This window comes from Equus caballus, chromosome 1, assembly GCF_041296265.1.
Source record: "Equus caballus isolate H_3958 breed thoroughbred chromosome 1, TB-T2T, whole genome shotgun sequence".
In the NCBI taxonomy this organism is placed as follows: Eukaryota; Metazoa; Chordata; class Mammalia; order Perissodactyla; family Equidae; genus Equus; species Equus caballus.
The window spans coordinates 26,957,486-26,980,514 of record NC_091684.1 but is presented as its reverse complement, the minus strand read 5'-3'; the positions used below and the strand labels follow the sequence as shown (position 1 = coordinate 26,980,514).

Below are 23,029 nucleotides of genomic sequence, written 5' to 3'. Positions count from 1 at the left end.
TTTTTTTTATGTATCATGCTTGGGATTCACTGGGCCTCTTGAATCTCTAAATTTATGTTTTTTAAACAGCTCTGGAAAATATCTCTCTAAATATTGCCTCTGCCCCACTCTCTCTCCTCTCTGGGATTCCAATCAAACTTATGTTAGATCTTTTCATTGTATCATGTCTGTTACCCTCCCTTCTGTATTATCCTATCCTTCTGGACTGCTTTCTGGATAACTTCTTCTGATCTATTCTCCAGTTCATGAATTCTTTCTTTGACTGTGTCCAATCTGCTTTCAGACATATTCATTTAATTTTTGATGTCTTAGCATATTTTTCTCTGGTAGAAATTCTGTTTGGTTCTTTCTCTCTTCTGTTATGTTACATTTTTTGTTGTTTCCTGTTCTCCACAGATATTTTAAGTTGTCATTTATTAAAACATGGTTAGCACAGCTGTTTTAACTTCTGGTAATTACCAGAAACTTAAGTCTTTCTATATTTAAAATAAGTTTCTTTTAGACAGAAAAATCATTGAACTCTACTTATAATCCATCTAAAGTCATAGCTGAATAATATAAACTGTTGCTAATCCTGACCTTTGAGGTTCACTCCATTAATTAGGAGTCTTCCTAACAATATAATTGAGGTAGACATTTGGTTACATCTTGCATTTATTCCCCTCTCTTTTTCTCTTACAGAACCCATATATTCCTTAGAGAACCACTCGTGGTCCCAATCTCAGTCCATATTTGGGTGGGTTGACTCTACCCATGGTCCAAGGGTAGGCATGTGACTTAGGACTGGCCAATCAGAGATTAGAATCTCTCTGGACGGAGTAATTGACCCAGGAGTGAGGAGGTGACTCAAGTTAGTACAATGAGTCTAGATTCCAGGACATCTTTTTCTAGCTGGTTTCTTTCGACCAGGGTCACCAAGAGGACAGAAATATAAACTGGAATTGCAGGAGGCTCTCTTGACAGCACAGGGGAGAATCTGCATGGGACGGGAGGCAGCAGAGAAGAAACAGACCCAAGAGATGGCAGAAAAATAAGGCCAGTGGCATCCAGGAAACTCCTGAAATCAGATCAACTCCCTGCCCTTTTAGTTACATGCACAAAAACAAACAAAAAACCCTTTGTTATTTAGGTCCTTCAAACTGGGTATTTTTTCATTTGCAACCTAAAGAGTTCTGACTAGTAGAGTATCATTATGCAGCACACTCTGCTCCTCATTCCTGTCGTGCAATGATGATAATAGTAATATTTGAAAATTGCATATCAAGAAATCACCATCTAGCATACCTTGTCTGTTTGAATCAGTAACATTTTGTAACTGGGAGAAAACATCATATGATCCACAGGCTCTTCAACCTCAAGAAAATTCTCTACTTTGTAATTTGAATCTTTAATAATAAAAGAATACACAATGCCATCCTAGAGACCAAAAACAATGAGATAAATGCAGAAAATCAGTCTCAGTCAATGCATAGTACACTTTCCTCATCAGACAAGCTAACTTTATTTTTGGAATCACCATCTATGTTTACATTATCTAGAATGCCGTGTCTTTTTACCTTCATTTAGGCAACTTTTAACCATATTTCCTGGTCAAGTTTCTATTTTATCTCTTTTATGACATACTTTTTCAATTACCTAAAATTTTACTGCTCTCTCCTTTCTTTGAACTTCTCTAGCATCTATCTTTTTACCACATTCTTCACTATACAGGAGGTGGGGCAAATGAGGCAGAGTTTATTATGTGGCTTGTACATAGCAGTCTCCTTACTTCAAAGGATACTAGCCTTAATGTATGTTATTTGATCATTATTATGTGCATTTCTTAACTCCTTAAATGACCCAAAAGTAGGGAGCGTGCTGTTTATTTTTCTTGTGTCTTCCTTTTGAGTTTCTCTCACAGTGCTGGAAACAGGGCAAATACCCAGTAAAAATGGGTTGGTGGGTTGGTTGATTGTAAACAGATTTGGGTTAATTTAACTACTCTCAAAAGGAATTTGAGTTATAAGGAATAGTGAAGAGGCTTTGGAGAAATTCATCCATCATTTCTAGATTAGACCCCATCACAACTAAGAGTATGCATTTGTGATTTGGCTGGGTTTAGACACTTGGGACCTGGGGGAAAAAACATGTAAGGTGCTTTCTCCAAGCTCATCATCATTCTCCATCCTTCACCAGAGCAGATGTTCCAATCATTCCTTTAAACTAGGTTTAAAAAAATACAAAGAGTGACCTAGAGAAGGACAAGAGTCAGAAAAGGCCACAAATGCAGACTAAATGTAGGCGAGGTGGGGTAGTCCATTGCAAGGCTGGGGAAGGGGATTATGAGCTGAGTATAGGTTTATGAGCTCCAGATTCCTTCTCGGTGGTGGAGCTACATCTCTCACCCTGACATCATTGCCTAGCTGCCCTCAGGGTCCAGGAGATGTGATCTGTGGCAGTGGAGGAGACAAAGCTAACAGTGGTCTGTGACAGCTACCAGTAGACCTGAGATTTTCGTGTAGGTTGGCTCAAACCTTAGCACTGATTACAACATCATGGAAAAGGAACATCATCTGACTCCTTTTCAGACTTACTGAGGCTGTGTGCTCTAATAAGTGAGAGCAAAGACTTGGAGTTTGGAGTTTGACATAGCTGGATTCAAGCCCCAGCTCCTCCACTTACTGGCTGGTGACCTCTGTAAGACTTGGCTCATTCATCTGTATAAGGAGGAGGCCAATAGTTCCTACTTGGTAGTGTCGTTGTGAGGCCCAATAAGATAACACGAGCAAAGAACTTAGTGTGGTGCTTGGCACAAAGTAAGCACCAAGTAAATGAAGGCTATTAATACTAATTCAATACAGCCAATAACAATACGATCCATGTAAGCTAAGTGGGCACATGTAAGAGGCTGAGCTGAAGCTTAGACAAAGGTTCTATTTATGTCTGACAACCTAAGGCATTAAGTGCACAAACAGGCATGGAATTGGGTGACAGATATTAGGTGTTTGGGGGGGGGGGAGATTTTTAAAATTTATTTTTGCTTATTTGCAATAAGATAAATATATGGTAGTTCATTATACCGTTCTCTCTACTTTTGTATATATTTGAAGTTCTTCATAATAAAATGTTCTATAATAGCTTCCAAAAGGAAATAGTTTTAATTAATAATCTGACACAACCTGACATTCCAAATTATGGCTCATAATAGTAAATGGCTACATGTGGAAATTGTATATTTTCTTGAAAGCAATTAATTTTGAAGAAAAAAATACATTACAACTCCAGAAGCAAGCACGCCTCCCTTCTGATATGCCATGGTGACTGGACTGATCAGACTTCTCCCTTCTTTTGGAAAAGAAAAACAAGGTAAAACAGGTGACACACAATTAAAATTGCAATACAAAGTAATTAATCTCATTTGCTTTCCTAGGACTATTCATTCCTTTGTAGTTCTTTCTAAAAGTGAACTTCATATTAGAATATCTGCTTTGATGCCTCCCAAAAAATCACTAAGAAAGCTGCTTAGCAATGATTACTGATGTAAATCACACAAAGTTTTTAAAGAAATTTTTTCTTAGAGGTATGCTTTTTTTGGTAAGGAAGATTGGCCCTGAGCTAATATCTGTTACCAATCTTCCTCTTTTTTTTTTCTCCCCAAAACCCCAGGACATAGTTGTATATCCTAGTTGTAAGTCATTATAGTTCTTCTATGTGGGATGCAGCCGCAGCATGGCCTGATGAGCGGTGTGTAGGTCCACACCCAGGATCTGAACTGGTGAACTCCAGGCCATGGAAGCAGAGCGCACAAATCCAACCACTACGCCACTGGGCTGGCCCCCACACAAATTTTTTAAGTTCTGTATCATCAGATCTATGTAACTAACTTTGTAGAATTATATAGTAAATATATTTTATATTTTTAGGAAAGCATTGTCAGAGACTTTAAGAGAACAGCAAAAAAACAAACTAAAACTATATTATTATTATCAAGCTGTATACTTAAGATTTGTACATTTTATAACATGAAAACTTATATCTCAGTAAATAAAGCATGGTAGATAAAAGAAAGTAAAGAGAAAAAAATGTTCTATAAGAGCATGCGTTATTAATAAAATATCCTTGGATGTTGTACATCTGAAACTGACATAATATTATGTGTTAATTATAGCTTAGTAAAAAAATATTGCCCTTGGGGGAAAATAACAAAAGTATATTACCTTTTATGTAGATAAATCATAAGAACTACAAGATCAAATGCTCAGAAGTCACGCATCAAATTACTTGTGTACTGTGCATTATGTGCTTGGCATTTTGCCAGATGCTAAGGTACATGCTGTCCTTTCCCTCAAGGGCTATTTGCCTCCCAGCAGCCCCTTCTTTTCCAACCAAACTGCCACTAGAGTCCAGGTTCTTATGACTCCTGCGCTAGTCTAAGTTCCTGCTGTTCCTATGGCCACTTGCTTCTAGGATTGTCCTTTTCTGAATGATGGCTAATTAATCTCCCCAAGCACAAGTCCAGCTGGGGTGCATTCCCATTCAGGAGTTTTTGATATTTGCCCACTGTCAACTGAATTATGGATAAATGCCTTAGCTGGACAATCAAGGTCGGATATGGTATAGATGTCCTTTCGTTCCCCACCACCCCTGAGTAACACTTGATGCTGTAGACAAACTGGACCACTTCTTGTGTCTCAGCCTTCCCCATGATTTCCTGTCTGCATAGGTATCGTTGCCAAAAATTCCACCTACCCTCATCTCTGCCTGTGAACCCATCCTTCAAGGGCCATTTCTTATTTATTTATTTAGAGGAAGATTAGCCCTGAGTTAACATCTGCTTCCAATCCTCCTCTTTTTGCTGAGGAAGACTGGCCCTGAGCTAACATCCATGCCCATCTTCCTCTACTTTATATGTGGGACATCTACCACAGCATGGCTTGCCAAGCAGTGCATAGGTCGGCACCTGGGATCTGAACAAGTGAACCCCAGGCCGCCAAAGCAGAACATGAGAACTTAACAACTGTGTCACTGGGCTGTCAAAGGCCATTTCAAATGCCACATTTAAAATGACTTAGCTAGGCCTGTTTCCCTCATCTGAATTCCCATTGCATTTTGTGAAGTTCTCCCTTAATAAAATGTTCTATAATAGCTGGCCCCCACACAAATTTTTTTAAGTTCTGTATCATCAGATCTATGTAACTAACTTTGTAGAATTATATAGTAAATATATTTTATATTTTTAGGAAAGCATTGTCAGAGACTTTAAGAGAACAGCATCCCTTAATGAAATCATTTTAATCTACCTGGCTATAACTATCTGTCTACTTGTCTTATTCTCTTCAATAAAATATAAATCCCTTGAGGGTGGAGCTTATGAGATTACAGTCATGCACCACACAACAAACTTTCGGTCAATGACAGACCACATATACAACGGTGGTCCCGTAAGATTAGTGCCACATAGCCTAGGTGTGTAGTAGGCTATACCATGTGGGTTTGTGTAAGTGCACTCTATGATGTTTGCACAACAGCAAAATCACCCAATGACACATTTCTCAGAATGTGTCCCCATCATTAAGTGATGCATGACTATATTTGCCATCTATGTCAATTCTGAGCCACCTTGCTTAGTGACTTCCACATTGTAGAGGCTAGATAAATATTTATTTGAAAGCATTTATAATAAACCATGAAAATTATTAGAAATAGTATACAGGAAGGAAATAGTGAACAACATAAGACTACACATGATCAAGTCCTAAATCATGTATAACATATTACGAGTGTGATAGGAGTTGGGAAATGAGAAACACTGTTTCATAATTCATTTACAAACACATATAGGTGCTAATTTACTCTGTAGCAATCTCTAGGATTAAACTTTGGAGCCACAGGATGAGGAAAACACAGTTCCTCACTTCAAAGAATTGATGACTAGTAGGAAAGACAGACATGTAGCTGGGGCATTTGTGAAAGCATGGGATGAGGCTCTGACACAGCAGTGAGTCTGAAGGAACTCCAGACGTGGGCACCGAATTCTGCACGAAAGTTGAGGTGAGGACAAGGAAGGCTCCACACAGAGGATAATTTCACCAGGCAGAGAAGGAAGAAAAGGGCATCCCAGACAAAGGTAACTATAGATACCGGCAGGCAGAATTTGGAGAAAGCACAGGAGTGATGAGAACTTCTAAAAGGCTCGTGTGGGGGGAGCTGGAACCTGAAAGTCAGGCCAGGAAAGAGGCTTACTTTTTAGAGAGCTGTGGGATGGCATTGTAGAGGTGAGATTAGAGGGTGGACCAAGCCTGGAGGGTACAGGTGAGAGCAAAGGGAAAAGGGAGGGGCCAGGGGAGGAAAGTCGAACCTCATGGCCTCAGTTGTATCAGTGAAGTGTGCGTCAGGGAGTGGTAGAGGGAGCGGATGAGGGACACTGCAGGTGGGGAGAAGTTGCTGTCGGAGCTGATGGCTGAGCTGGGAACTGGAGGAATCAGAGAGCAAAGTGGTAAGACAATGAGCTAGGGAGGCATGTCTGCGAAATGTTGGGAAGAAATGACAGGCTCCATCAGAAAATTCATACTGGGGTGTGCAGGAAATAACACTAATGGAGCATTAGGATCAGATTAGAGAGGCCTTGAAATCCAGGCAGAGCAGGCCTGGAGCGACATGTTGAAAATGGTCTGCAAGAGGGCAGTCTGGCAGGGATGAGATGCCTGGTTTGGGTCAGCTATAGACTGAGGTCGATGAAGTCAGTCCTAAGATTACTGCAAAAATCAAGGTAAGAAATAACAAGAGCAGCTGGACTGGAGAGTGCAGTGGACAGGTTTGGGGCACTTGCCCTGGCAAGGCTCCCTTCTCAAAGGATCTACACCTGGCTGCCACTGGGTGAACACTGGCTTCTGAAACCCAGGCCTAACCCTGGCCAGAGCTGATGGGACCAGGAATGGACACTAGATCTAAGGAGAATAGATCAGATTCTCTTAGAAATTCTAACCAAGCAACATAAAGGTAATTTTCAAGATGGTAGCTGGACTTAAAAGAGAAGGTCATTATGGAGAAAGGGGTTGAGAGTGGTGGAGGGCAGGAAAGCAAGCTTTGATTGGCTGATTAAACAGAACAGGCATATATACAAGAAAGGATACAGGCCAGTAGCTAAGAACTTGGACTCTGAAGTCTTATTGCCTGGATTCAGGTCTCAGCTCCACAGTTTACTAGTTATGTGAATTTGGGCATGTTTCTTCATCTCTCAATGCCGCCATTTCCTCATCTATATCGTGGAGATAAAAATGTTTCTCCTTCTGAAGTTGTTTTGAGGATTCCATGAAATCTGCATTATAGAGTGACAGAATATCTGGAGCATAGAACATTTAATAAACATTAGCTAGCTATAAGGAATAGCCACAGGACTTGGTAACTAACTACAGGGTAAAGGAGAAGGAAGCATCAAAGGTGTGTCTAAGAAAGAGAAAAATAGGGAGCAAAACATCCATCTTGAAGTGCAAAACCATTACCAATGGCAACATTTCTGGAAATATGAAGCAAAGCGGTTTCTCACCCTTTGGTGGTCTGTCTTCTGTCTTATTAAGCATAGTCACCTTCAAGGTGTCTCCGTTAATCATTAAAAGATGACCCTCTTCACAGCCAACATACAGGTCACTTGTTGGAGTCCAGCAGTGCGTAGTCGGGTGAAGCAAAGGATACAGATCGTCTTTAGGCTTCAGGGAAAGATTAGAAACCTTGTGTTAAGACAACAATCATTGCCTAAGAGCCAGAGAATCACCCATCAAAACAATTTCCAAGAAGAAACGAATACGGACCTACAGACATTCATTGGTCCTGCCATTTGCCAAGAGCTAAGTAAACTTCTCCTTCCTTGCTCTATTTTTCTCTCTACATTTTAATTCACTAGGAAGAAATAAAGCATTCTTGGCAACACATTCAGAGTTCTAGTGTCACAGATTTTCATGAAAATTTTGAGTGATAACTTCTACACTGTTTCTTGGTGGACTTTTGGTATCTTGAATCTAAGAAAGTCATCATATAACTAAAATCACCCTTTTTTGAGGAAGACTTTCATCAACATTTCCCCTACTGGTTTTTCAAGGGGCATGAATGTGATTTTCCTTGAGTGGCTATGGAGAGGTTGGCCTAGATCCTCTGCCTAGTTAGCTTTCATGGAAAGTGAGGAGATGACCCTTTGCCTGATTCCAGTGGCCCCTCTAAATTGGTTCATGAAATGTTCTATGTGACCTTGATTCCATGGAAAAATCAAAAGAAATGCACAAAATCTTAGGATGGACTTACAAGAAAAGCTGGTTTTGAGACTAAAATTAATGTGGACCAAGTATCTAAGGCAAATATTTCCTGCAAAGGCCAGCTAGTGAATATTTTAAGTTTTGTGGACCACATAGATCCCTGTCATACATCCATTTTTTTCATAACCCTTTAAAAAATGTCAAAAACATTCTTAGTTTGGGGCCATACAAAAGCAGGTGATTTGTTGATCTCTGCCTCAGATGATAACACCTCAGAGTGTTATGCCCCTTAGAGCCTTAAACACTGCTGTCCAGCAGGAGAGAGGCCACTGCCCTTTTCTGTCGGCACAGAGCAGATCCTTGTAAGTCTAGGACCACCTGCCCTCCTTCCTGGAGGTCAAGGTAGCTGTGGCAGCTATTCTGGGCATGTGTCCCCCACAGCACTGATTAAGATTCTAAATTCAGGATACCATAATACAGCACACCTTCCTTTCTATTTAAACAAGTCAAGCATAGTAGCTTACTTTTATATATTTATTTATAACATAACACTTAGCACTATTTGAGCTTTTTGTTATGCTATCCTGCTATTTAGAATTGCATTAGCTACAACATAATGTTTTTGTTTTCTTTAGGCATCCTTACACCCATAGGAACAGAAAATATTTTTAATAAGCTATTGGCCAAATAACAGAATGCTTAAATTTCTTAAGAGCTCCATGTTTATTTCATTCTTTCACTTATTTATTTATTCATCTGGAAAATCTTTATCGGGCACTAGTAAGAACACTCCAGGCACTAGGCGCAGGGATGTAGCAGTGAGCAAAACCAACCAAAAATCCCTACCCTCGTGGGCTTACATCCTGGTGAGGGAAAATGGGGTGAAAATAAGTTAAGAGGTTAAACATATAGAATATTATGTGTTGAACAGTGCCGTGGAGAAAAATAAAGCAGGGTAAGTTGGAATTCGTTCCAATTAGCTGGGGAATACTGCAAAATATATGGACAGCCATTTTTCCATTCAAGACTCCCTGATGTATGCAAGCATCTTTCTAAGAAATACTCAATTATTTGAATAATATATGATATACTGCTCTTTCAATTTAGGAAAGGTTTGTCGATTCAGCATAAAGCAAGTGTGACACTGCCAAAATAAATATTTCTACTAGGTTCCCAACTGATATAAATTTGTTGCATAACTAATATTTCAACAAACGTTTATTGGGTGTTGGTTATACACCAGGCATTGTGCCAAGTCCTAAGGAATCCCTCTTCTTAATAGGATAATCACCTATCGAGGGAAAAAGTAGTATCAACAAACATCAGAATCAGAAAACATGGTAGGTTATAGGAGAGGGGAGTTGAAATAGTATGGGCGCATCGATAAGAAAGCAAGTGGTTCTTCCTGGTGGAGTGAACAAAGTGTAGAGAAAGACCTAACATTTGAATTGGACCTTGAAATATGACTAAGGCAGAAATCATACATAGGAGCCCTCATCAAGATAATTTTTAAAAGGATAGATTGACTTTAATTACATGATTGGCCTATTACATGCCCTCATTGTCTTGGATTGTTAGAAAATAAATACTTGAGTAACAATCTGGCCACCCTGTGGGTCAAAGAGAGGGGCAAAACCACCCAAAAGGATTAAACTGCTGCTGATTAATGACATTTTTGTGGTGTCTAATTGAGATTTGACTCATAGGGAAAAAAGAGTTACTCACTGAATATCATTATTTAACCACCAGTATTTAAGTTTCTTGGGTTGTCTTGATGACATCTAACCTTGGACTATAAATCACAAAAAGACAGGCTCTTACCTTGTATGGCAAGAGGCTCAAAATCTTTAAAAAACACACATATCTTCTCATAACATGAGTGAATCTGTATATTTGCAACAGAAGGTGAGTTTTAAAAACCTGGGCTATTCTGGCCTTCGTATGTTAAACTAGTATTGTATGTGGCTTTTCTTACTTTAAGACAAACCTGGGCCTGTCTTCCTATTACTTTCTTCCTTTTTTAAATTTCTTTCATCAATATTTTCTTTATTATTTCTTTCATCAATAAGTATATTCTGTGCCATTTAAAAATAAATATGATATTATATGGATTATGTGAGCAGAAACAATAATTTTCAAAATTGAAAATTCTGAGAATTGTAAAAGGAAAGGTGCTAACAGTGTTTAAAAATAATCGTTGATAACACCACCTCCCTGTTCAGGTCTCTGAAATCAGAAATCAAACATTTTGGTCACTTGAAGACCAAACATCAAAAATTTGAATCCAACTTAGCATTGTTTTAGAAAACCTAAGTACCTGAATATGTTTCAGAATACTTGAGTTTACAAAAGAGATCCTTATTTAGCAACTTGTTTAAAAAAAAAAAAAGGTAGAGGCTGGCCTAGTGGCATACAGGCTAAGTCTGCATGCTCTGCTTTGGCAGCCCTGGGTTCAAGAGTTTGGATCACGGGTGTGGATCCACACACCTCTCATCTAGCCACACTGTGGCAGCATCCCACATAAAATAGAGGAAGATTGGCACAGATGTTAGCTCAGCAACAATCTTCCTCAAGCACAAAGAGGAAGATTGGTAACATGTTAGCTCAGGGCCAATCTTCCTCACACACACAAAAAGGTAGTTGGAAAAAGGAAACTGGACACTTGAGATTAAATTCACTATCTTGGATCCAGTTTCTGCCCAGATAACATCTACCCTTGATTTTCCTCCATGCTACTGCTGGATACTGTTTCTAATGCCCTAAATAAGTTGTGTAATGTGACTCAAGGTCTATTTAAAGTCTTACAATGTGCCTTTCTAGTGTTAGCTACAAGAAAGATAATGGGAACATTTAATTTTGTAAAAGTCCACAGTTTGTCAATTTCTAAGACTCTTATATAGATCAAGTCTTTACTGATTTCTTTGCCATTGCTACCCAGGTCACAAGAAATGCCACTCACAGTAAGGAATAGAATCAAGATCTAGTTTTGGTTATGCTTTCGCTCAGTGTACAGACATTGAACAATGCTTTAGTCATTTTCTCACCTTATTTATCTATAAGATGAAAGAGCAAATACTGGGAAAATTTGTAATTTAAATGCAAAGCACATGGCTTTATTAAAATCCCCCGTATGATTTAGAGATGTCAAAGTTTAATATTAAATTTCTGTGTTCGGAAAAAGGTTAAAATGCACTGAGTACAAAAGTCCTAGGAATAAAGATTTCCTGTTTATTATGAGCATTTAAAAAAATTGTAATTCCACATTTATGTATTTAAAGAAGGAATTTCATAGCACTTTTTAAATGACCAGGATAATTGCCTGAATTTTTAATATTTTATGTTGGGTTCATCATGTTGGTACAAAATGTGAGAGGTGAGGGCTCCTATGGAAATTCACAGCAGAAAAAAAATTGAGATAGCTGAAAATGTGGAGTGCTAGGCATCAAATACTAAACACAGAAACATTTTTTCAAGTTGTAAACCTTGGTGGCTGATCTGTTTGTTCTTACTACTTTGCTGCCCCACTGTGGCTGCATGTGGTTGTATTTCCCAGGTTAAGACCTGTGCTATTAAAAGGAAATCGTCATTTTCTGTAATTTAAAAAAGTGAATAATTGTCATCCTTTAGAGGAAATACTAAGAGTATACAACCTTTCTCTTGTTCCCCAGAGATTTTTTAAATAAACTAGTTACCACGTTGAATTATTTTTGACATCTATAGTTTAACTCTCTGCAGTGGTCCAAAACGTTTGAGAACCTCTGCCTGCTTTAGCCTCGACAGGGAGCTTTAGCACAAGTCTTAGCATAACGCACGTTCCAGAGGTTTAACAGAATCAGGCTCCTTAACTTCATCCCAAAGGCCCTGCACGTGTCACTCTCTGCTCCCTGCCCCCATCTGGAAACCATCACCTGTACCTCACTTTCCCCTCATTTACAATGCTCCAGCCATATGGGTCTTTTCTCAGCTCCTCAAACATGCTGAGTTCTTTTCTTCCCCCAGGAACCTTTGCATACACAGTTCCCTCTGCTGAACGCTCTTTACCCTGCTTGTAGCATGAGTAACGCCTCCTTGTCCTTCAAGTCTCAGCTTAAGTGTCATCTCCCCAGAGGGCTTCCTTGACCAGCAGATGTTAATCTCAACCTCACCTCCACCTGTTAGAATAATCATCACATTTTGCAATGATTTAACGTATTCCTTTACTTTTGGTGTTGTTACTCTGTCTCTCTGATAGAATGTAAGCTCCAAGAGGCAGGGATTATGCTTGGTTGGTCACCATGTGACCCCCATTGCCTAAAACAGTGGCTGCTACATAGAAGGAGCTTGATAAATAAATGAGAGTGCAACTGTTGACAAACTCCCCTCTGAAACTTTCTTCCACTGTCTTCCACGGCCTTGTTCTCTCCTGGATTTGTTCCTATTCTGTGACTGTTCCTCCTCAGACTCCTCTTCCTCCTCCCAACTCATGAGAGTCAGTTTCTCTCTGGCTCTTCCCTAACACCTGTCCTTTTCATCACACCCTCCTTCCCCAGTGCTCCCACTACCCCTGTCTTTGGGAATGACTCTGACATCCGGTCTCCAGCCCTGCCTTCTCCTCCCTAACACTAGGTCCACTTTGCCGACTTCCACCAGGCATCTCTGCCTGGATGCCTTCCCAGCACCCCAAATTCAGTATGTCCAAAATTGAAATCATATCTCGGCTCCCTGTTTCAGTTAGCAGTACCACCATCTTCCCAGTCACTCAAACTTGAAATTCCAGAGTCTTCATCTCTCGTGGTCTCCAGGGCTAATTTGTGTTAAAAACCAGGATGATCCTCTCTATCCTGCATGTCTCACGGGATGGTTATCAGAATCAAATGAATAAACAGCAAGAGGTGCCAGGTAATTACCCTGAAAGTTTCTGCCTCTTCGCCTACTAGCCCGGCAATGGCTGACAGTGGGAGCACAGGTCCATAGATAAGATCCTTGGGCAACGAGTGGGGGAAAATCATCTCTGTTTCATTAAAAAATGACCCGTCTTCCATAGGTAGTTTTACCGACCTGTAGAAAAAAGAGACGTCAGAATAATCAGAGTAACAGAAGCTAGTTATTGATGTTAACTGCTGATATCGGTGGTAAGCAAGATGGAAGGTGTTATAACTTATAAAAAACAAAACAAACAAATAAAAACCAAATAGTATATTTTAAAATATACATTGTAAAAGGACACATATGCATAGTTATAAATTAAATACACAGGGATTTTCAAAAATTTTCAAAGTTAATATCTAAAGCAGGAATTGTAAATTTGAATGTTGACGGGGTCAGGCAGGTGATGTGTGGCCAGGTGGCAATTCTGGGAAATGGGATAGTATTTTCCCTCCTAAAAGTGGCAGGCACCACTCAGTTCCAGCCAAGAAAGTCTGTTGACACATGAGAATTTTGGTTCCAAAATTTTAGGAGAATCTCATAATCTGCACATTTATAAGAAATCTCTCAAATTTTAAATGTTGGCAACCAACTCAAATAAAAAATAAACATATGGGCCAAAATAAACATATATGTAGGTTGTATTCAGCTATCTTTGCAACATCTGGTATCAAGAATTTATTTTCAAATTTACCATATGTCTACGTTTAATTCACAATATGGCTATAAAGATGAGTTTTGAGAATTCATGGCTTTATGCACTGAAGTCAAAATTTCCTTGATTATGTTTTATGAATGACGAATAGTTCCGAAAAATGATCATGTAAAAACAGTACCTACTACTCAAATGTAAGGCTTAAGTATTTTCAAATCCCGCTTGCTTTCTGAACCAGGACAATCCACTCACTTTGCTTCCAACTTTATTTGCTTATAAAAAAAAAATCAACATTCAGAACCGAGGAGAATATTCAAGGAAAGCAAAAGGAGAGGAAGGTGTGATAAATTACTTGCCCGCCCTGGCAAGGATCTGATAGAGACATTACCCACTTCATGAGAAGGTACGGTGTTGTCAACTCTGCCTAGAGACAGATTTGGCTATTCAATGGGTTCTTATAAAAATGAAATTGAAACATAAAGGGTACTGAGCAGAAAGAAGTGCCTCTCTGAGGACTTTCCATTTAGAAAATTTTATTTATTAGCTTTACATTTCTCTTAAGAAGGCAATTTTTCAAAAACTGTGATTTCAAGGATGTACACGTCAAACATCTCCTTAGTCTTTGACTTCTGGGAGTATTCTGAGAAAAGTCAGCTCAGGGGCACCTTGAATCTTTGAACTCTCTTCAACAAAGGCACCATTGTCATCAGCTATCACCAGGACATTAGCCATGGAATTTCTCTTTGACTCAGTTCTATTTAAATAGGTAACTCCCATAACTCCACTATATGCAACTACCCTTTTGTTTGCAGATAATGTGGCTAAAGGTATAACCTTCCCATATCTAAAAGTTTCCTATTTTTGAGATGCCAGTTGGAAATCAAAGTAATCGGAGCAAAAATTTATAACTGTCCCTTTTATATAATAGGGATGTTTTGAAATAGTAAGAGCAAATCAAATTTTGGAAAATTCAACATTGTTGGAAAAAGCTTTAAGAAGACTTGATTTCAAAAGAAGCTCATTGGGAAATGAAGTCATAGGGCACCCTTTTGAAATGTAAACAATCACTCCAAAGTATTGATATATGTAGAAAGATGGTATAACTTAAGATGAATGAATAAAGCCACTTAATTCATCAAAGAGATCAAATCACCTTATATGAATGCAAACAAAGACCACCACATTGTTGTTTTATAGTATTGAAGTCTCTTACTTTGCTTTGAGATAATACTCCTGGTTACTTCTTTCAATGGTCCACACGGTCACTGCACTTGGACTTGACAAGCACAGCTGGTGCCAGTTCATGGGGTTAAAAGTCATCTGGCTCACATCCACCCCGGGTTGTGACTTCTTGCACAAAATGACACTGGATTCCCAGTTCCTTAGAGGAAAATTGTGTTTGGTGAAAAGTAATTCATATGAATTTCATATCTTGAGAACATTTATCTAATTATTTGAAAACAATTTACATAAGTTGAGACTTAATTTATGATACGATTTATATAATCTATGACTAATATCAAATTTATAAATAATTATGCTTATCATTATACTGTAGCCTTCTAAAAAGCAAAATAACTGTTTTAAAAATATTACTCTGTCATATGATACCAATGCTATTTTATCCTCCTTATTAAATGTGGATTTAACTCATCCAAATCTAGAAAATGGAATATAACATCACATTTGCAGAAAAACAAGTAAGTATCTAAATCTCTTAATATTACATATGAGTACTTCATATGGATCTGGATATACTATACTGGATATACACATTGATACCAATTGATCATTTACTGAGTTTTTAAAATCATAGTATTAGTACTTTAAGATGGATTAATTCATTTACCCATTTGAATGAATATCTTGAATGTCTACCATGAGCAAAATCCTTTGCTAGATGAAGTGAAGGGAACAAAATAAATGTGAGCTATCTCATCGTACAAGGAACCAGCACTCCATTCAGAGCTATGATTAGGAAACTGGAACTGATATTTATTGAGCTCGCCTTGTCTTTGGCTCCCTTCCATCCCCATCACAAACATCCTGTGCATCACATCAATCATTCTCTTGCTGACATCACCGGTTCCCTGGATCTTTTTACTTTTTGCCTCAGGTGCCTAGAAAAACCATCAATCCTGGATGGATACAACTGAAAGGTTGAGCTGCTGGAGACGCAGGAACGAAGATCACAGGACTATGTGTTCAGTGACATTAGACATCGTGGTTATCGCCCCCACTGTACCTTCAATACGACCTCCAATCCTGCCATTTTTCTCTGGTCAGTTCTCTTTCCATTTTCAAAAGCAGCCATTTTTAATATTCTCCATTTTCCCGATGTCTCTAACCCTCCACCTCCTTCTTACTCTCAATAAATAGCCTTGATTCCCATGAAGAAAATAGAGGCCATCAGCAGAGAATTCCCCCAATTTCCTGCTATCAAGCATAACAGCCTGTCGGGATCTGTATCATTCTTTCCTTCTCCCTTCTTGTTACAATGGAAGGCACATTCTTCTTCCAACCTAAGGCCAGTTTTGTGTGCTCTGGGTCCTACGGGTCTTGCGTTCTTAGGAACGTTAGTCTATCTATTATTCCTTCTCTTCTGCATCTTCAGACTCTCTCCTGACTCCTTCCTGTCAACACTTAAGTGCTCATCTGCAACACCTTTTACAAAACCCTCCCTCAGTCTCACCATTCCATGTCTCTCTCTTCTGCCCTTCGAGCCAAACTTAACTGAGCTTTCTAAATTCACGGCCTCCTCTTCCTCACTCTCGCTCTCTCCTCATCCCAGGATATCTACATCCCGTCACCACCATTCCATTGACAACAGCTCTCTCCAAGATCCACTAAAATCCACCTTCATCCTAAATCCTACCGGCACTTCTCAGTCCTTGTCTAACTTTACTTCTGCAGGATTAACTCTGCTCACCAAAACTACCTTCTGAAATCGCTCTTGGACTCTCTGTCACACACCTCTTACAGGACACCTCATACCTCTCAGCCTCACATTGTTCCTGGGCTCTTGATCACCTTTCTGCCTAGCTGACTCAGTGGCTGTCTAACTGTGTAGGCTTTGACTGACTTCAAGTGGGCACAACCCACCTGTGCCTCACCTCATGCCATTCCACATGCCCAGGGGCTTCCTTATGGCCCCTGGGCATGACATGCAGGAGGTCACAATAAGCCTGAAAGTGTGGGGGAGTTAACACCCTGTGCAGTGAAACTTTGATTGATGATGGGGTAACAAGAGTTGGTAGAGATGTTCTTATCTCTTCCTCTCCCGTTCCCAGCCCACTGTCTGACACTGCCTGAGGACTGTCCATGTTCACAGTAATTCATATACCCTCTCAGAAGGTCTCCCGTGAAACAGAGCAATCAAATGCCCTTGGTACCAAGTGGTGGCCGGCAAAGTACTATGTGTTCATATTGGCTCTCCTCCTTCCCTGCCTCCCTGCCCTTTTCCTGCACACCTCCTCTCTGCCAAAGAACTGGCTGGTGAGCTTCTGCCTCAGGCTCTACTTTGTGTGGAACCCAAGCATATTCTGGAAACCTCTATGCCTGGTGTCCCTCCACCCTCCCTAACTGCTCCTCCTGAGTCTCTGATGAGGTTCTTCTTCCTCTTTCCATCTCTTATTGGTGTTCCTCTAGGTTCTACCCTAGCTTCTCCTTTAGGTGTTCTTATCCACTTTTAGCACTTTGAATACTGATCTGATTTAATAATCCCAAATGTTTATCTCCAGCCCTTTCCCCTGAGCTCCAGTCCTGGAAATCTGTGGCAGAGGCATATTATGTCCATCAACACCTACTCTCCATTTCTCCCTCTGAGTAACAGAACCTCTGGTTTTCAGCCAGGCACATGGTCACCCACATTGTAGCTCACTGTGGCCTGTGACTAAGCTGGCCAGTGGGCTCTAAGTAGTAGCAGTGATGTGTGCAACTTACAGGCTACGCATTCCTGCAAAGGACTGTGCCCTTCCCTTTATCCTTTTCCCATCCTGCTGGCTCCCAAAAATACATGGGTGGTGCCCAACTTTAGAATAGAGATGAGGGCAACACCCTAGGAGTGGGAGAGCAACAAGATAGTGACAGACTGGCCTAAGACACTGGGGATCCACCATACCAGCCATGTGCTGCTCATACCCAGACTATCGCATGTGAGAGAAAGAAAATTCCATCTTGTTTAAGCCACTTCTTTCGAGTGATTTAGGTTTCTGCGACAGCAACTGAACCTAAATCCTAATTGATATCTCAATTTCCAACTAGGCTTCTCCATTTTTTTATCTCAGGCACCCTCAACTCAGCTTGTCCCAACTCATCTTCCCTCCTCCCATGCCCTGGCTATCTTTCTGAATAGCACCATAATGTCCCCAAGTTGCCCAAGTCACAACTCTTGGTATAACCCTTGACTGTCCCTCTCTCTCAGCACCACACCCAACATTCAGTCAGTCACCAAGTCCTATGGAGCTGCCTCCTAAACACCTCCCACATATCTCTACTTCCTTTCATCCTTACTCCCACCACTCTAGCCCTTGCCACAGTCATCTCTCACTTGGACCACCACAGCCTATTAATTGATGTTCATGCCTTATTTCCCCTCCCATATACCTTCGATGATATGGCTGGAAGGAGTCTTCTTACATGCAGATCTGAGCGTGTCACGACCCTGCTTAAAATCCTTGAAAGGCCTCCCACGGCCTTTAGGGTAAAGGATGTCCCCATTAGCATGGCTTATCTATAGGATGAAGATCCTTCCCAGTGTGCCCAGGACAAAGACAGTTTATGCCTATTGCTCTATATTAGTTATTAATAACATCCCCGTTCACTCTCAAAATTTTCCTGATTTGGATGATAAACTACATGGTCATCTGTTTATAAGGCTGCTCACGAGATGGCTTCAGACTGTCCCTCCAGGCTTCCTCTCATAGCTAATCTTTTGTTCCCATCATTATGATGTCTTAATTGATTCTTCAAACCTGCCATATTTTCTCTGACCTCATGGCCTTTGCACGCATCATTCCTCTGCTTCAAATCCTTTTCTTCTCCTCTTCACAAGACTGATTCCTACTCATCCCTTAGGTATTGCTATGGGTTGAATTGTGTCCCCCAAAATTCATATGTTGATGTCCTAACTCTCAGTACCTCAGAATGAGACCTTATTTGGAAATAGGGCCTTTACTAAGTTAAATGATGTCATTTAGTGTGGCTCTACTCCAATATAACTAGTATTCTTGTAAAAAAGGGAAATTTGGAAACAGATACACATACAAGGAGAACACCAAGTGAACACGAGGAGAGTTATTCACAAGCCAAGGAGAGAGATCTGGAACTGCTTCTCCCTCACAGCCCTTAGGAGGAACCAACCCTGCTGACACGTTGATCTCAAACTTCCGGCCTCCAGAACTGTGAGACAATGAATCTTTGTTGTTTAAGCCACTCGTTTTGCAGTACTTTGTTAACAGCAGCCCTTGCAAACTAATACATCCAAAAACAGGTGGGTGGATAAACAAACTGTGGTATATCCATACCATGTAATAGAAAGGAACAAACTCCTGATACACACAGCCACATAAGAGAATTCAAAATAATTATGCTGCAAGAAAGAAGCCTGACAATAAAAGGAGTATACAATATATGACTCCCTGTATATGAAATTTTGGAAAACACAAACTAATCCAGAGTGACAGAAAGCACATCAGTGGTTACCTGGGGGCAGGGCACAGGCAGCGAGGGGTAAGGGAATGTGTGTCAAGGGCCAACAAGGAAGGATCTAAGGGGCACAATGAAACTTTTGGTGATGATGGATATATTTTATTATCTTGATTACGGTGATGGTTTCATGGGTGTATACATAAGTCAAAACTTATCGAATTGTATATAAAAGATCAGTTTATTATATGTCAATTATACCTCAATAAAGATAAAAAAAAGAAAAAAAAGAAATTTTGCACAACTAGAGGGATCCACAACTAAAATATACAACTATGTACTGGGGGGATTGGGGGAGAAAAAGCAAAAAAAAAAAAAAGAAAGAAAGAAAGAAACTCTGCATAAATTAGATGTGGCTCTCTGAATCTAGATTATTACATTTTTATATAAGAAATGCTGGTATGTAAGGAGTATTCTCAATCATTCCTGGAACATGTTGTACCTCCCCTTAATAAGCTAATTTCCACCTGAAGAAGTTTATATTATGGAGGGAAGAGTGAGTGCAGCTTGCTGGCCACATGAGATGACCCAGCAAAGACCACAGATGTGTCTTATCCACAGGTCTTTCCTATACAGCTGGTAAATGCAGTATAATGTTCCACTCTCTGAATGTACAATTGTTCTAATGTCTCTAAAAACCATTACTTCCAACTGAGTTCCAATACAGAGACCATCTTAATTTCAATATTAGTGGAAAATATGCAAACAAGTCCAAGGTACCGTTTATTTGAAGAAAAGATGAGACTTCATGTATTTATAAATGTATTCTTTACCTGACAAAGGAAATATTATAACATATTAATAAGAAGAGAAAGATTATAATTAATTTAGCTCTCACGTAGCTTTTGCCCTGCCAAATTTTACGCCTAAAAGTAGCAACTATATTAAATGTTATTAGGACTTTGATTCCTTCCACTTTTCCCTGTTTCAGATTTTTCATGTATATGTCCTTTGATAAAATTCAGAAGGACAAGATTAAAATGTTAACCTCAAGAACAGATTTCTGCAGGATGCTGAAACTTACCAGAGGGCCAGTTCAAATTCTGGGAGCGAGGAGTAGGTAGCCAGGTAGGTGCCACAGTAACTGAACGAAAGTAAAGTGTAGTCCAGGAGAACGTTGCCTAAAACATAAAATCCATTAAAGGACTGAATGATTGTGTTCCGGTCAACCATAGCCTTATGGCTTATTTCCCTTATCTAATGATTTTAATGCAATTCAAAAGCAGTTAGCTCTTGGAGTCAGAGATCTCCTGGCTGATTTCTAAGACTATGAACATAAAGCTAAGAGCAAAGTTAAGTTTTTAAAAGACATTTGAGTGAATTAAGACCATTAGTCACTGTCTCTAGACTTCAATGCAGAACTGCACCACGTATGGCCCAGTGTGATTTGAGATGACCCAACCACCATAAAATATTCCATGAATCTATGAAACATTGTCATTAGAAAACTTATTCAAACAACTTTAAATACTTTGGGGAGTTGCAATAATTCTAGCTTACTTCCATATGTCTGGCCCTTAGCTTAATATCTTCCAGTTCTTGCAACAACTATAAAAAGTTCTATTCTCATTTGTCCCTATAGCTGAAGAAATGAAACACGACTTTAAAAGTCTTAGCAACAATGTGTTTAAAATGTGCATCACAAAGACGCTAAGACAAGGCAGTGTCTGCTTCTGCCTCCCTGTGCCTCCTCTGGTTTGCCCTCTCCTTCATCTGCTGCTCTTCAGCTTGGTTCCACAGGTAGAAGCTTGGCCTTCTCCCACAGCTGTCCTTTCTATGTTTGTGTCTCTATTGCTAGTTCTGTGTATTTTTAATGTCTCTGTTTCCTGCTTTTTTACCCTTCACACTTTAACCATAATATAATGCTAAACTTTGTCATTTATTGAATTTATTTAGCATAGTCTAATCAATAAAGAAAACAGCTTGTATTTATTGAGCATTTGGTGCAAAAATAAAAGTAATTTTCCGTGGGATAGAGGCCTTAATGGAATGATTTTCTATCCTTGCTATACAGACATTTTCTTGCATAACGTAAGATTATTAACTTTATATTTTCTTTACATTTATTTTAAGTTTAAAAAATACATGGTTTTTGAAGAAAATACTAAAAAAAGCATAAGAAGAAAAATATATCCTGTGTAATCCTACGACCAAATTTGGTAAATTTTGTTCTGGTATTTTCTTCTGTGTGTTTACTTGTAAAAATACAGATACATCTTTTTTCTTTAAATATCGCTTTGCTTTTTATAGCTATAATAATCATGGATTAAATATTATAATTATTAATTCATTTTTAAAATGGAGCTTGGATCATACATAGTGTTACTCCTACTGTTTTTTTTAATTTGCCTTATATTGAACACTTTATCATTAATAATTCTTCAAAATGTGATTTTTAATGTTTGCATAATACCCCTTTATGGGATGTTTTAACTTATTTAACTATATTCATATTACTGAAGATGTAAGTTGTTTCAAATCTTTTGCTATTATGACAGGACTTTTAACTCCTTTGTACACAAATCTTTGGCCATATTTCTGATTATTTTCTTAAAATAGAAGTCTAGTTCTTGAAGTGCTTTTCAGTTAGTCAAATATAGTAAGTATGTACTTCCCAGAAAGACTGTATCAATTTATACTCCCATCTTCAGCAAAAACAGTGCTACCAATTTCACTGCACTCTGTCTAGCAATTATGATCTTTAAAAAAATTGTGACCTGGATAAGCAGAAAAAAATCTCATCTTGGTTTGAACTACACTTTTAAAAATGAATATTGAGATGGAACATTTTTTAATGTTTTTCGTCATTTATAGTTTTGTGGTTTGGGCAAGTTCCTTTGCCATTGTTCTAATGAAATGTTTGTCATTTTTCTTATTGTTTCATAAATGTTCTGAAAATATTTGATCAAATTTGTTCCAGATATTTTTCTCAGTTATGATTTGCCTTTCAATTTTTCATGGTATTTTTGATATTCTTAAGTTTTAAATTTGTATGTAATCAAATATGTCAATGTTTCTATTTTTAATGTTTTTCTTTATGTGAAAAGCTCTTCCCCAGGCTGAAATCATTTCAATATTATACCATAGTTTCTTCTACCTTTCAAATGGCTTTGTTATTTATATTGATCTCTTATTTTCATCTGCTGTGTGTTTTCATGTACAGTATAACGTGAGTATCCAACTTGATACTTTTGTTCAAATAGTTTCTTAACACTAGTTTCGAATAATCCAGATCATCTATTTTGTGTGTGTGGGGGAGGGAGTGACTTCCACCATATACTTAGCTTTTATCTATTCTAAGTCTGTCTCCAGTCTTCAACTCTTTCACTGATCTGGTGATCCCTGCATCAGTACCACACTCTCAACCACCACAGCACCGGAATGTTAAAAGGACCCTCTGCCTTGCCATCATTCTCTTTCAAATTATTCCCATTGTCTACTTTTTGTTCTTCTAGATGAACTTTGGAATCACTTCCTTTAAGTACTCCTGGCTCTCTAAAACATATGATAAACCTATGAATTGCTTCCTGCAAGGAAT

At 39.0% G+C, this 23,029-nt stretch overlaps 1 protein-coding gene across 8 annotated transcripts in view; it reads right to left on the bottom strand.

The window, feature by feature from the left end:
* Positions 1-23,029, bottom strand: part of CFAP43 (cilia and flagella associated protein 43) — a 128,132-nt gene that overhangs the window by 79,334 nt on the left and 25,769 nt on the right. For all 8 annotated transcript variants that reach the window (XM_023639855.2, XM_070261046.1, XM_014733245.3 and 5 more), the window contains 6 exons: positions 20,516-20,612; positions 14,999-15,166; positions 13,112-13,262; positions 7,526-7,685; positions 3,257-3,324; positions 1,285-1,416 (listed from right to left, as the gene is read on the bottom strand). In XM_023639855.2, the coding sequence (XP_023495623.2) occupies positions 1,285-1,416; positions 3,257-3,324; positions 7,526-7,685; positions 13,112-13,262; positions 14,999-15,166; positions 20,516-20,612 (776 nt within the window). The remainder of the gene's footprint in view (positions 1-1,284; positions 1,417-3,256; positions 3,325-7,525; positions 7,686-13,111; positions 13,263-14,998; positions 15,167-20,515; positions 20,613-23,029) is intronic.